Source organism: Oncorhynchus kisutch, unplaced genomic scaffold, assembly GCF_002021735.2.
Source record: "Oncorhynchus kisutch isolate 150728-3 unplaced genomic scaffold, Okis_V2 scaffold1040, whole genome shotgun sequence".
NCBI lineage: Eukaryota > Metazoa > Chordata > Actinopteri > Salmoniformes > Salmonidae > Oncorhynchus > Oncorhynchus kisutch.
In genome coordinates, this window is record NW_022262985.1 from 48,916 (window position 1) to 61,869 (window position 12,954).

A 12,954-nucleotide genomic window follows, 5' to 3' on the forward strand; every position below is an offset into this window, starting at 1 on the left:
TTTCAAAGACTTGGGCAGGTAACACAGTCATAATGGTTTGTACTGTACCGATTATTGTGCGTCCTAGCAGGGCAATGTCATGGTCAGTGGGGTTAGAGACATCAAGCAGGATAACTGGAAAAACACCTTTCCTGACTCTGACTAGTGTGTCAAAGAACTCAAGGTCATCTGGCCACTGCGGGTTCAGGTCTGGCTGGAAAAGCATTGTCATGTCATCTTTGAAAGGTTGGGAAGCTACACGGCACTCAATCTGAATGCTACTGTGTTTTGGTACAGCAACCTTCTCTTTCTTGGTTTTCACTGTGTATTCATCTGTCTGTTCTGCGCTAACAGCCTGTATAAAAGCTCTCACCTTGTTTCTATTGAGGCTTGGGAAAGCTGTTTTTACTGTACTGTATCGTTTAGTCTTTTCGGTCATTGTCAGGATGTGCTCGATAACATTGAAACCTATGATGGGATGTGATAGGTGACAGCCTTTCATTACCAGCACCGGGATGATCAGTTCCTTTGTTTGGTCAGTTTCAGAGGCTAGCCGAAAAGTTGTTTCAATCCATCCCAGGTACGGCATTTCAGTCCCATTTGCTGCAGTCAACCTTAGATCATCAGGTGAGTCCAGAATTTCTGAAACATCTCTCAGCCTTGCGTTTGGGAGAGATTCCTCTTTCCATCGTTCATCAATGACCGATACCTGAGAGCCTGTGTCCCATAGAGCTTGGAGGTGGTGGCGATTCAGGTGACACTCAATAAGGCACTGTCTGCCTACTAGCGAGGTGACCTTACGGGGGTGGCAACCTTGAGCTAGGGATGGTAAGGAGTGGGCATTTTCCTCTGTACAGGAAAACCTTTCACTATTAGAGTCAATTTTCAGGTGAGTGCATTTTTCCTTATGTTTAGTCCAATGTTGGTTTTGACATACTTTGGAACAGTACAGTGTCTCTTTACATGATGAACATTGTTTCAGGTTCTCAAATGAATCTTCTCTGGCACAATTTGCACATTCCTGGGACTTTTTGGTAGCTACGGTTAACACTCGTCCCTCAGCGGTAACCCGTTTCCGTTTAAAGGGGCCTCCCTTGATGGTCTGGCTCCCCGGATTTTACATCCAGCTTGAAAATGTTCTCCACTCCCACATCGGAAGCAGTGTGTGCAGCGTGCATCTGTTCTGGCCTGCTGGCAGACAAAACACCTCCTTGGAGCTTGAGCAGAGTGGTTGGTATACCGGTTAGGTGCATATTGATGCTGCGCAGGGTCAGGTGCTTGGGACCGACTGTAGTTGCTGTAATACTGCTGCTGGGAAACAGGTGGCTGGGGGTCCCTATTTGGCCTCCTAACTGGGGGTGGGGCATAGGCACAAGGCGGTGACTGAAACATAGGCTGCTGTAATGTCTCTTTAATCTGAGCAATCTCTGCACTGAGACCTTTTAGAGAAGCTACACCTGTCTTAAGTTCAGCTAACTCTGTTAACAGTCCTGCGGGTATCGTAGTTTTGGCTTCCTTCACAGGACACTTTGCAGATGGCGTATCTTCTAAATGGACTACACTTACAGTTGTAGCAGGCTGTGGGGCATTAAACCGCTTTTTGTTTCGTCTTTCTATCTCATTAGCACAAGCAATGTTAAGCTTCTCTAGCAAAACCTCATCTGATGTTTTGCTCTCTAGCAGGAGAGGCTGCATGTCAATCCTGATACTGTCACTCTGGAGACCCGTAAGGACTGTGTGAAAACACATGCTCTGGACTAGACCAGGGTCATACTTAAGCCCTGATTCTGACTCCTGGGATGCAAACAGTACTTTTTGCCTCAAATCTAAAACGCGCATCAGGAAACTTTGAGGGGTCTCCTTGCTATGCTGTGCTTCTGAAGCTAGCTGTTTGTAAAGCTCTGTTGCACTCTTCTCTTGGAAGTGGGAACGCAGGATACATCTAAGTGTGGGAAGCGTTAGCTGGGGTTTACCTTCCAAGTAGCTGCGTAGCTGTGAGCCTGGAGAAATAGCCCTGACTACTGCGTCTACTATTTCTACCTCAGGATATCCTCTGTTAAGTCCATTTTCAATCTGATGGACAAGGCTGGAAAAAATAAGTTTTTCTTTCTGGCCCGGTTCACCTATCTGACCAGAAATTTTAAACTCTTTGCGCCAGTATGAGCTGGGCTGTGCATTGGGTGAGAGCGGCACGCTCCCCTGAAGATTGGCATGTTGTTGGGGCTGACGCAGAGAATCACTGGCTTTGGCTGCAATAATCTGCTCAGTTCCCACCCCTTGTTGTGGAGTTACAGTTCTCAATTCCTCTATTCTGTGATGTGTTCCGGCTGGTTCAATATCATGGTCAATTTGCCCTGTTTTGTTATCTATGCCACTGATCATCTCTGTCATTTCGTCTCTAAGTAGCAACAATTCCGACATGCCGCCATCTTCTAACTCTGCAACTTCCTCTCTTTCAAGGAACATCATAATGCGAGTCATTAATGCTATGCGGGATTTGTCTTTAACATCTCTTCTCTGTTCGCCTGATATTTCAAGGAAATCACATATCTCTAGTAATTTGTCTTTAGTCAGGGTGTGCAATTCTCCTACTACCTCTTCCTGTAGTTCTTCCAAGGCGCTTGTCATGTTGACAGAACAGGAGGAACTTTTACTGTGCAGGAGTTGACTCTGAATTAGATGGTCCTTACTGTCTCTGATGGTCGATCAATGGCCTCAGTTGACACGTACTTAACCCCTAACTTCCAACTTCCCTCGAACAGCAACACTTTCCTCACTGCAGCCTGCCTGAGTTGTTATGTGGAGATTTAGCTGGCTCGGAATTCAGCGACCAGGGTGTGGAAACTGGACATCTGAGCAGCAATCTCAGCGGAGCCTCCAAAAATGTTACGCCCCTGAAAACAGGGGAGAAATCATCACGAGAGTGATACGGTGTTGTATTCTCAATTTAACGTTTAGTTGAATCAATTTCACAAAAGTAACACATTACAAAACAACAGAAAAACCATTATGCAAATAACACAGCAAAATATCTTATTAACAACGTACATGTTCATTCACAATCGACATAAAATGGCAGCTACTCTCAGTACGATGCTATTCTTCACTTCAACCGAGCAGGGCTAATATTACTCTCTTCAAACTTAACTCTAACTTCCTCAAAACGTTACTAAGACACACCCTAAACACTCTTGACATGTTAGTGAGTTATAACATTTAAATTACTATTTTTATCATCAATAAAGTACCTGAAAACAGGGGAGAAATAATCACGAGAGTGATACGGTGTTGTATTCTCAATTTAACGTTTAGTTGAATGAGAAAAAGACCGCGATTTTCCCCCAGGAATATGGGTGGAGACCAGAGCAATCGATCTCCGGCTCATAGATTAAGAGCATTTCGTAGATCACAGATTAACACTTTTAGGCACTACAAAATCAAGTAATCAATATAACATTTACACATTACTCTCACAATTCGTACCCTTTGACAGATTTGAACTTTAACACAATTATATGAATGTTATCAATCTTTATCAACTGATACTGAATGCCTCTTTTTAACCTTAGATGTTTTAAGATCCTCACATACTATGAACTTACTAATACTTTTTAATGTATAACAGGCTATGACTATTTCCTTTAACCTGTCACACAGGCTGGATCCTCTTGTGAAGCAGGATACATGTTGGTGATATTTTGTGAAAACCTTCAAAGGCTGCTTTCGATTTTTAGAGAACAGTAGGAGATAAACTCCCATTGGCCAATGAATGGAGAAACGTATAACGCCCCACAAACTTTTGACGGATCACATTCACATTGTCATAAAGCGTCACACGGTTGCTAAGCTAATCGTCATGCAATGCCTTCTCAAAGGCGAGAAACCTGCCTATTTTCCTCAAAAGTAGATAATGTCACTATTCCCGAGCAGTACGATATTATCAAACATCTCGGATTACAGTTGCAATTTTGCACATGTACACGGAATTCATGCTAAAGTTGGGGTTTTGAGCTAGCGCCCAATTGATTCCCATTCACTCCTTGAAGAGCTCTCCTTGTTCCAGAATAGTCCAGAATGCACTGCGCAGCCCATTGACAATGTATGGGCAACATACAAATGGGCATTAATACAATGCCAAGGGAGTTTCCCCATCTCCTCAAAGGTATCTTCGGCACTGTCCCACATATTTCGGCAATGCACCAAAATCGATCTGTCCCTCATTTAAATCAAGTCTAAGTGGTGGATCAGTAGTGCGCTATTTCAATGCTGAGTTACATTTTTGTACACCAGTATCCAACACCTGAAAATAATATTTTTGGTCTGATAATATATTTCACTGCAGTTTAGATGGTACAATGATGCGACACTATACTTTTGTCAAACTGAAATTAGGCGAACCAGAATATCATGAAATGGAGGCGTGATCCACAGTTCATTTTTTATTTATATTATGCCATCATTAATATGTCCTGTGGGACTGTAGTTGTAGTACTGCACTGCTCATCCCATATCAAACCAATGGTCAATAGGAGACCGAATGTGATCGGATCATCATCTAATTGGCCTTCACATAACTCTTACGGAATGTCCACGTGGATGGGGATATTGGACATGGTATCGAAGTTTACTGGGTGACAATGTATGTTTAATTTCGACAAAATCATTTCTAATTACATTTTTCCAGTACAACATAAGTTCAGCAAATCCCCTTATTGTTTGGGATACCTTTAAATGTACCTTCAGAGGTCATTCAATTCAAATTTCATGTAATGGTTTTCTTGAGTCGAAGGAGAGGCAGACTAACACCTGCCTCTGATTGAGAACCATATCAGGCCAAACATAGAAATAGACAAACTAGACATGTAACATAGAATGCCCACTCAGATCACACCCTGACCAAACAAAACATAGAAACATACAAAGCAAACTATGGTCAGGGTGTGACATTTCAACAACAACAAAAAAGCAGTTTCTGGCTAAAGAGACAGGACTAAGGGAAATACATTCTCTAATCGTACAGGAAGCAAAAAAAAATTACTACAGAGATACAAAATAAATTAGAGGAAAAACAAAAATAAATGGATAAACTTTTTTCTAGAGCATCCGTTCTCTATTACACACATACACTTCTCTGTGATTCTCCATTTTATATTTTAAAGGACGAAGCTAAATGATCAAAAGATGGCGCAGACAGAGACGGTCGCCTCGCTTCAAATCCTTTGGAAATTGTGCAGTAATTTGTGGACGAAAGTAGGGCACGAGTTTCCTTCCAGAGAGACATCAGGCATTGTAACATTCTATGTTTTACGGAAACATTGCTTACTCTGGATATGTTGTCAGAGTCGATACAGCCATTGGGTTTCTTCATGCGTCGTGCCGACAGAAAAAAAACATCTCTCTGGTAAGTGGAAGGGCGGGGGTTTATGAACATACAGTAACTCAAGTCCTTTTGTTCACCTGACCTAGAAATCCTTAAAATCAAATGCCGACCGCATTATCTCCCAAGACAATTCTCTTTGATTATAGTCACAGCTGTGTATACCCCCCCCCCCCCTTCCCCAGGAAACCAGATATCCTCAGGCCTCATTTATTGAGGCCTCATTTATTTACTGCCCTATAGGCAGAAACTCAAGCAGGATCTACCCGTGACTAAAACCATTCAACACTGGTCTGATCCATCGGAATCCACGCTTCAAGATTGTTTTGATCACGTGGACTGGAAAATGTTCCGGGAAGCCTCAGACAATAAAATCATTTTATACGCCGACTCTGTGACTGAGTTTATTAGGATGTGCATTGGAGAGGTTGTACCCACTGTGACTATTAACACCTACCCCAACCAGAAACTGTGGATAGAAGGCAGCATTCGCGCAAAACTGAAAGCGCAAACCTCCGCATTCAACCATGGAAAGAGGTTGGATATAAACTGAATATAAACAGTATAGTTATTCCCTCCGCAAGGCAATCAAACAAGCAGATTGTCAGTATAGGGACAAAATGGAGTCGCAATTCAATGGCCCAGACAAGAGACGTATATGTGGCAGGGTCTACAGGCAATTACGGATTCATAAATTCATAAAATGCCTGGATGTTTACAATTTCGGTGATTCTCTTAGAAATGGTTAAAAGTACTGTATAGCAACCCCAGGTGTAAAATTGTAAATAGCAGCTACTTCTCAGAGAGTTTTGAATTGTCAAGAAGAGTTAAACAAGGGTGTCCGAGGTCACCATATCTATTCATTGTGGCCATCGAAATGCTAGCTATTAAATCATATCAAATAACAACATTAGAGGATTAGAAATCCATGGCTTAAAAACAAAGGTGTCCATGTATGCTGCTAACTCAAGTTTAATATTTAATCTGCTTGCTAGTTTCCTGCAATGTCTCATTGAAGATGTAGATATCTTTTCTGTACTCTCTGGACTAAAACCTAATTATGATAAGTGTAAAATATTACGTATTGGGTCTTTAAAAAATACAACTTGTACATTACTATGCAGTTCATATTTAAAATGGGCTGACGGAGAAGTAGAAATGCTTGGTATTCATTGAAAAAAAATATTACATGTAGAGGTAAATACCTGTCTATTTATGGAAAATTTGCCCTGATTAACTCCTTAGTCATATCTCAGTTTACTCACTTGCTTATGGCTCTGCCTACTCCTGATGACTTGTTTTTCAAATCGTATGAGCAAAAAATATTTAGCTTTATCTGGGATGCTAAACCAGACAAGAAACAGTGTGCATTTCTATATTTATACATTTGTATATTTTTATTTAAACTGGTAAGTTGTCTGAGAACACATACTCATTTACAGCAACAACCTGGGGAATAGTTACAGGGTAGAAGAGGGGGGATGAATGAGCCAATTATAAACCGGGGATGATTAGGTGGCCATGACGGTATGAAGGACAGATTGGGAATTTAGCCAGGACACTGTGGTTAACACCCCTACTCTTGCGATCAGTGCCATGGGATCTTTAGTGACCACAGAGAGTCAGGACATCCCTTTAACGTCCCACCCAAAAGACGGCACCCTACGGCCTATGGTCATTGGGATATGTTTTAGACAAGAGGAAAGGGTGCCTCCTACTGACCCTCCAACATCACTTCCAGAAGCATCTGTTCTCCCATCCAGGGACTTACCAGGACCAACTCTGCTTAGCTTCAGAAGCAAACCAGCAGTGGGATGATGGGTGATATGCAGGACTAGCTGGCTATATAATGAATATAAATTGGGTGTTGTGAGATTATTATATATAAAAGCACTAAACATCTCTAGAATCTTCACTTATTCAAAAGTTTCACTTGAACCCTAAATGGTTCTCAAGTAAACTAAGAAAAGCTAATCCACTGTTTAAATAACTTTATCTGTGTACAGATTTCAATGTCTCATTTTTGATTGACTGCAAATGATATCTTTTTCAAAGTCTCTACAATTTAAATTTCATCCCCCTGAAAAGATAGAAATATTATGGCTGAATATAAATGTGCTGGGTGATGAAAGACCTGTATTTATGGGAAACAAGTTTGAAAAAGGGTATTTTATATTTAAATATTGTAAATTGGAATGGTTGACTTGTCTTTCATGGAGTTATCAGAATTATTTGGAAAGGTCTACTCAGTACTAGATTATACCCATTGATTACAGCATTACCCCAAAAATGGAGGCAGGTAGCAGCAGGAGGAGGTAGGGAAGCTGTCTGTCTGCCCAATATAAATTATCAGAACTTGCAGAGGAATACAAATTGCATACCAGTTTCATTTGAGGACCAGGATGTTGTGTCATTTAGACTGCAAAATAGTTGGGAAGCGATATTTGATTTACCGATTCCATGGGACAGGGTTTATGAGTTAATTCAAGACTTGTGCTTTTCAGCTCATGCAGATTTAGTTGAGAATACAGAATCAATTGACCATTTATTTTAGTATTTCCCTCAAGTAGCTTCTCAGGAATGGTTGAAAATGCAAAACATTGATCTAAAATTGACACTAAATATCCTTTTGCAGAGCAAGTCAATTAATAATTATAGTTTCTCAACTCAATCTGTAGTCTATTCAATAGAAATTGTATGTTAATCACAGCATAGTTGAAATATGCTGCGTAGTGTCTGGCCAGCAGAGACAGGTGGGATGGGCTAAGGGAAGCTGAGGTTTGGGATGTGGAATTGGAGATAAGGGGGAGTGGAGTTGCTGGGCAAAGGATAGACAGATGTCAAATTAATTCCAAATACAAATACATTTGAATGACACTGAGGGGCTTTGTTGATACAGTTGAGGCTGATGCCATGCAGGTGTTTGTACAAATGCTCATAGATGGACATGGTTCCATACATCGTTGGCCTTGCTGTTATATTGGCCTGTATGTTTCTCGTTCATTGGTGGTGCATGGAATTCAATGTATTTCTCAGGGTGGAATCTGATGCTTGAGGGGCAGCTCTTGGAGGGCTGTATCGGTCAGGTCCCCATTTGACAGTGGGAGATCTGTCGACGTGCCGTTGACCCTTTGTGTCTCTGGCTAAGAGGCTGTTAGATGACTAATGTGATGTGGTTGGGCAGCTTCCCTGTAAGTATGTTTATTACCAGATGAAATAGTCAAACTGAATCTACACAGAAAGGGAACATTTGGTTCATGAGCCAACCACTTAACGAGCAAGGTTTGTAGAGTCTACACATTGTATTAAAATGTTTACCTATCCAGGCCTGCTTTGTGACCAGCTGTTGATGCATGCGAATTAGGACCAGTAAGAGAGAATAAAGGACACATGTTCAGTAATATTGGTGTGACATTTATTAATGTACAAGAGGCAACTAGTATAGTCTTCCTGCCGCTTCGTTTAATTCAGCCACAGTTCAGAAATTGTTTAAGAAATGCTTCAGCACAATGTACACGGGTTGGAGGAAAACAGCACGACCTGATGAAGATATCCCAGAAGCCTTGTACATCTTCAGGTTCCCCAGGAAGATATCCTGCAAGACAAAATCGTCAGCAGGGTAGCCTAGTGGTTAGAGAGTTGGACTAGTAACCGAAAGGTTGCAAGTACAAATCATGAGCTGACAATGTACAAATATTTCGTTCTGCCCCTGAACAGGCAGTCAACCCACTGTTCCTAGGCCATCATTGAAATTAAGAATTTGTTCTTAACTGCCATGCTAAATAAAGGTAAAATACAACACGAATTCTAGTTCCCAGTCATGTGCACCTATACAAAACTCACATTCAGTCACAGGTGTAAGCCACATCCAAGTACTTATAGGTTCCGACACAGGGGTCACCGAACACAGAGTTGGATACCTTGACGATACACTGGCGCTTTCCATCACACCTGTGTGTCAACAGGTAGAGGTTAACACCACAGCCAATGACTTCCTACAGCTAAATGCACACTGAAGGTTTCAGTACCTTTCTGCCATTTTGCTGGTGGTGGATTGGCTGAGGCAGTTGGTGTTTTTGAGTTGTTGATGTGGGCGCCCAATGGAACACACATCGTGTTGACGACGACCATAGTTGGCACGCTGAATACGGATCTCACCTCGATCTGAGGAAGAGAAAGGACAAACCTTGGTGTGTGGGCTAGTGACTAATATACACGGCACCACATGATTAAACTGTACGGTAGTGTTGACCAGCTTACCACATAGTAGTTGAGAATCAGAGCCTTCACATATGATGCTGCTTACTGCAAAGACAACACAGGAGTTACACCACTGGCCAGACAAATTAAGACATACATTAGCCTGGTGAAGTGTTAGTGATGCGCACTGACAGGGAATGTTGATTTCAGGTGCATTTTTCTAAAAGTCATTATAAACTCGTTAGCATGAACCAAAGTACAAAAAGTTAGGCGCGTCATCTTCCACCGTTACCTTTTAGTTTCACTTCCTTATGAGCAGTTCTCGAAATGCTAACATTTTAAGCAAACTGGCTGGCTAGACCTAAACTGTTGAAAAAATAATCTGTGCAGTTTGTGCCATCTGTCAGATTGGCTATAAACCCTGCAAAACTGTAGGAGTTGCGCTAGCTAGTTACCGTTCACTGAAACATGGTAAACCAGATTAAGTGCACAAGCATCATATAAGCTTGACACTTGCCTTCCATGTTCTTGCTGGCTAATTGAGCTAGATATGTCAATTTAACAAGGAACAGCAGCAGCATATGAGACAAGTCAAAAAAGTTACTGCAAAAAGGGTCAATGCAGATAGTCATTCAGCAGTTAAGGCAGTTAAGGCTTGGGGGAAGTAGAAGCCTTTCAGGGTCCTGTTGGTTCCAGACTTGGTGCAGCCGTACCATTTGTTATGGAGTAGCAGAGACCAGTATAACTTGGGGGGTGCGAGTCTTTGACAATGTAGAGCCTGCCGACACAGGTGGTGTCGAAATCCTGATGCAGGGAGCGCGGCCTCTGATGTACTGGGCCGTACGCGATACCCTCTGTAGCACCTTGTGGTCAGATGCCATACCTAGTGGTGATGCAGCCAGTCAAAAAGCTCTCAATGGTGTAGAATTCAGAATCGGAGGGCTGACACCAATCCTTTTAGCCTCCTGGCAGGGAAGGGCTCAGCCCTCCATTTCCTGTAGTCCACTACCAGTTCCTTCGGCATCTTGGCACCACACTGCCAGGTCTCTGACCTCCCTATAGGCTACTCAAACTAAACAAGTTGCATATCCACAGCTTGCTAGGGTTAGTTAGCAGTTGAGGGTGGTTTACACTTGGAGAAACAAAAGTTAACAAGCTGGTACCATAGGGGAACCAACCCATTATATTCCTTTTCTAGCAATCAGCTGAGCTTACTTTTTTACAAGATTAAAAGTGGGTAGGAGAATTAAACAATGTCCCAACATGACACAGTCATACCAACACTAAATATTAAATACTAAATACTAAATACTATTAAATACTAAATACTAATATTATTAGCACACATTCAGAGACTGACTTGTTTCTTGCTGTTGGACACAGGAGTATTTGGTGTCCAGGTACTTATAAGTCCCGACACAGGGGTCTCCAAAAACGAAATTGGATGCAGGGACAATACACTCGCTCTTCCCACCGCATCTGTGTGTTTCAAAGACATGTTGAGGTCATGAGTTCATACAGGTAAACACAACAGGTTCCAGCACATTTCTGCCATCTTGCTGGTGGTTGTTTACACTACAGCCAAGGAGTTACAGGTTCTAGTACCTTTCTGCCATCTTGCTGGTGGAGGATTGGCTGAGGCAGTTGGTGTCGGTGAGTTGGTTATCAGGGCGCCCAATAGAACAAACATCGTGTTGACGACGACCGTAGTTCGCACGCTTGATATGGATCTTACCTCCATCTGAGGGAGATGGAGAACAGTGAGGCACGAAGGAGAGCCAAGTATGGGTCTCTATGGTGTGGGCTAGTGACGCTAATCTACAGTATAAACGATCATAGGTGGTCGGTGAGTATACTGTTCAGCAGTGTGGACTAGCTTACCACATTGCAGTAAAGCATCAGAGCCTTCACACGTGATGCTGATTGCTGCCAGGACAAATAAACAGGAATTACACACCACTCACATTAGCTTGGTTAAGTAGTATCATCATTATTACATACAGTACCTCCATCTGTTAGTGTGCAGCAAGCTGTAGCCAGCACTGAAACAACATCACACAGCTAGTTCAGCAACATTCAACATCATATGCACTTGGACCATGAAGCTACAACTCAGCATTGGTCTCTATACGCAAGTTCAGCATTTGGTCTCATATTCCATGCTTTGAATACCTTTTTGCCCAAAAGGAACTGAATGTCCCTCAAATCATATTACATGTACTTCTTTTCACTCACAAATACAAACATTGTCATATATATTTAAATTCTAATCTGCATCAGATACAGATTTTGTATACTCACATGTGACCACCGTCAGTCTCAAAATGCACATGATGCCAGGTACAGGAGTGGTACTAACAGAGAAAATGCAACTGATGATAACAAGATCCAATACACCTGGTATTTATGTTATGTGACATGTCTTAATTTACCCAGGTGTATCTATTTGTCTCCAGGTGCACCTCATTGCAATTAGGGGCCTGCGTTTGGTGGTCAAAACCTGGCTATTGAGTCAGTCTCATGGAGTTAGATAGAGGACTCTAGATGGATGAAATCCATGTTGGCATGAACATTGCCACTGAGGGCTTCCAACAAAGTAGCCATCTAGGTGGAGCTTCTCAAATCAAATCAAATCAAATTTTATTTGTCACATAAACATGGTTAGCAGATGTTAATGCGAGTGTAGCGAAATGCTTGTGCTTCTAGTTCCGACAATGCAGTAATAACCAACAAGTAATCTAACTAACAACTCCAAAACTACTGTCTTATACACAGTGTAAGGGGATAAAGAATATGTACATAAGGATATATGAATGAGTGATGGTACAGAGCAGCATAGGCAAGATACAGTAGATGGTATCGAGTACAGTATATATATATGAGATGAGTATGTAAACAAAGTGGCATAGTTAAAGTGGCTAGTAATACATGTATTACATAAGGATACAGTCGATGATATAGAGTACAGTATATACGTATGCATATGAGATGAATAATGTAGGGTAAGTAACATTATATAAGGTAGCATTGTTTAAAGTGGCTAGTGATATATTTACATCATTTCCCATCAATTCCCATTATTAAAGTGGCTGGAGTTGAGTCAGTGTCATTGTGTTGGCAGCAGCCACTCAATGTTAGTGGTGGCTGTTTAACAGTCTGATGGCCTTGAGATAGAAGCTGTTTTTCAGTCTCTCGGTCCCAGCTTTGATGCACCTGTACTGACCTCGCCTTCTGGATGATAGCGGGGTGAACAGGCAGTGGCTCGGGTGGTTGATGTCCTTGATGATCTTTATGGCCTTCCTGTAACATCGGGTGGTGTAGGTGTCCTGGAGGGCAGGTAGTTTGCCCCCTGTGATGCGTTGTGCAGACCGTTCGTTAAGGAAGAATCACACGGGCCA

The 12,954-nt window shown here is 42.0% G+C and overlaps 1 protein-coding gene across 2 annotated transcripts; it reads right to left on the reverse strand.

Annotated features, from left to right (window-relative positions):
- Nucleotides 1-8,754: 8,754 nt before the first annotated feature.
- LOC116364225 (L-rhamnose-binding lectin CSL3-like) lies at nucleotides 8,755-11,985 on the reverse strand. 2 transcript variants are annotated; one of them, XM_031817478.1, is made up of 9 exons: nucleotides 11,858-11,985; nucleotides 11,563-11,598; nucleotides 11,438-11,482; nucleotides 11,162-11,297; nucleotides 10,917-11,035; nucleotides 9,617-9,661; nucleotides 9,385-9,520; nucleotides 9,200-9,307; nucleotides 8,755-8,980 (listed from the first exon to the last, which is right to left on the reverse strand). In XM_031817478.1, exons 1-8 carry the CDS (start codon nucleotides 11,886-11,888, stop codon nucleotides 9,202-9,204), a joined length of 654 nt encoding a protein of 217 aa, XP_031673338.1. In that variant the 5' UTR covers nucleotides 11,889-11,985; the 3' UTR covers nucleotides 8,755-8,980; nucleotides 9,200-9,201. The 2 variants fall into 2 exon arrangements, with proteins under 2 accessions (XP_031673338.1, XP_031673337.1); XM_031817477.1 differs by having other exon boundaries at nucleotides 8,755-8,951; nucleotides 11,858-11,984.
- Between the last annotated feature and the right edge of the window lie 969 nt (nucleotides 11,986-12,954).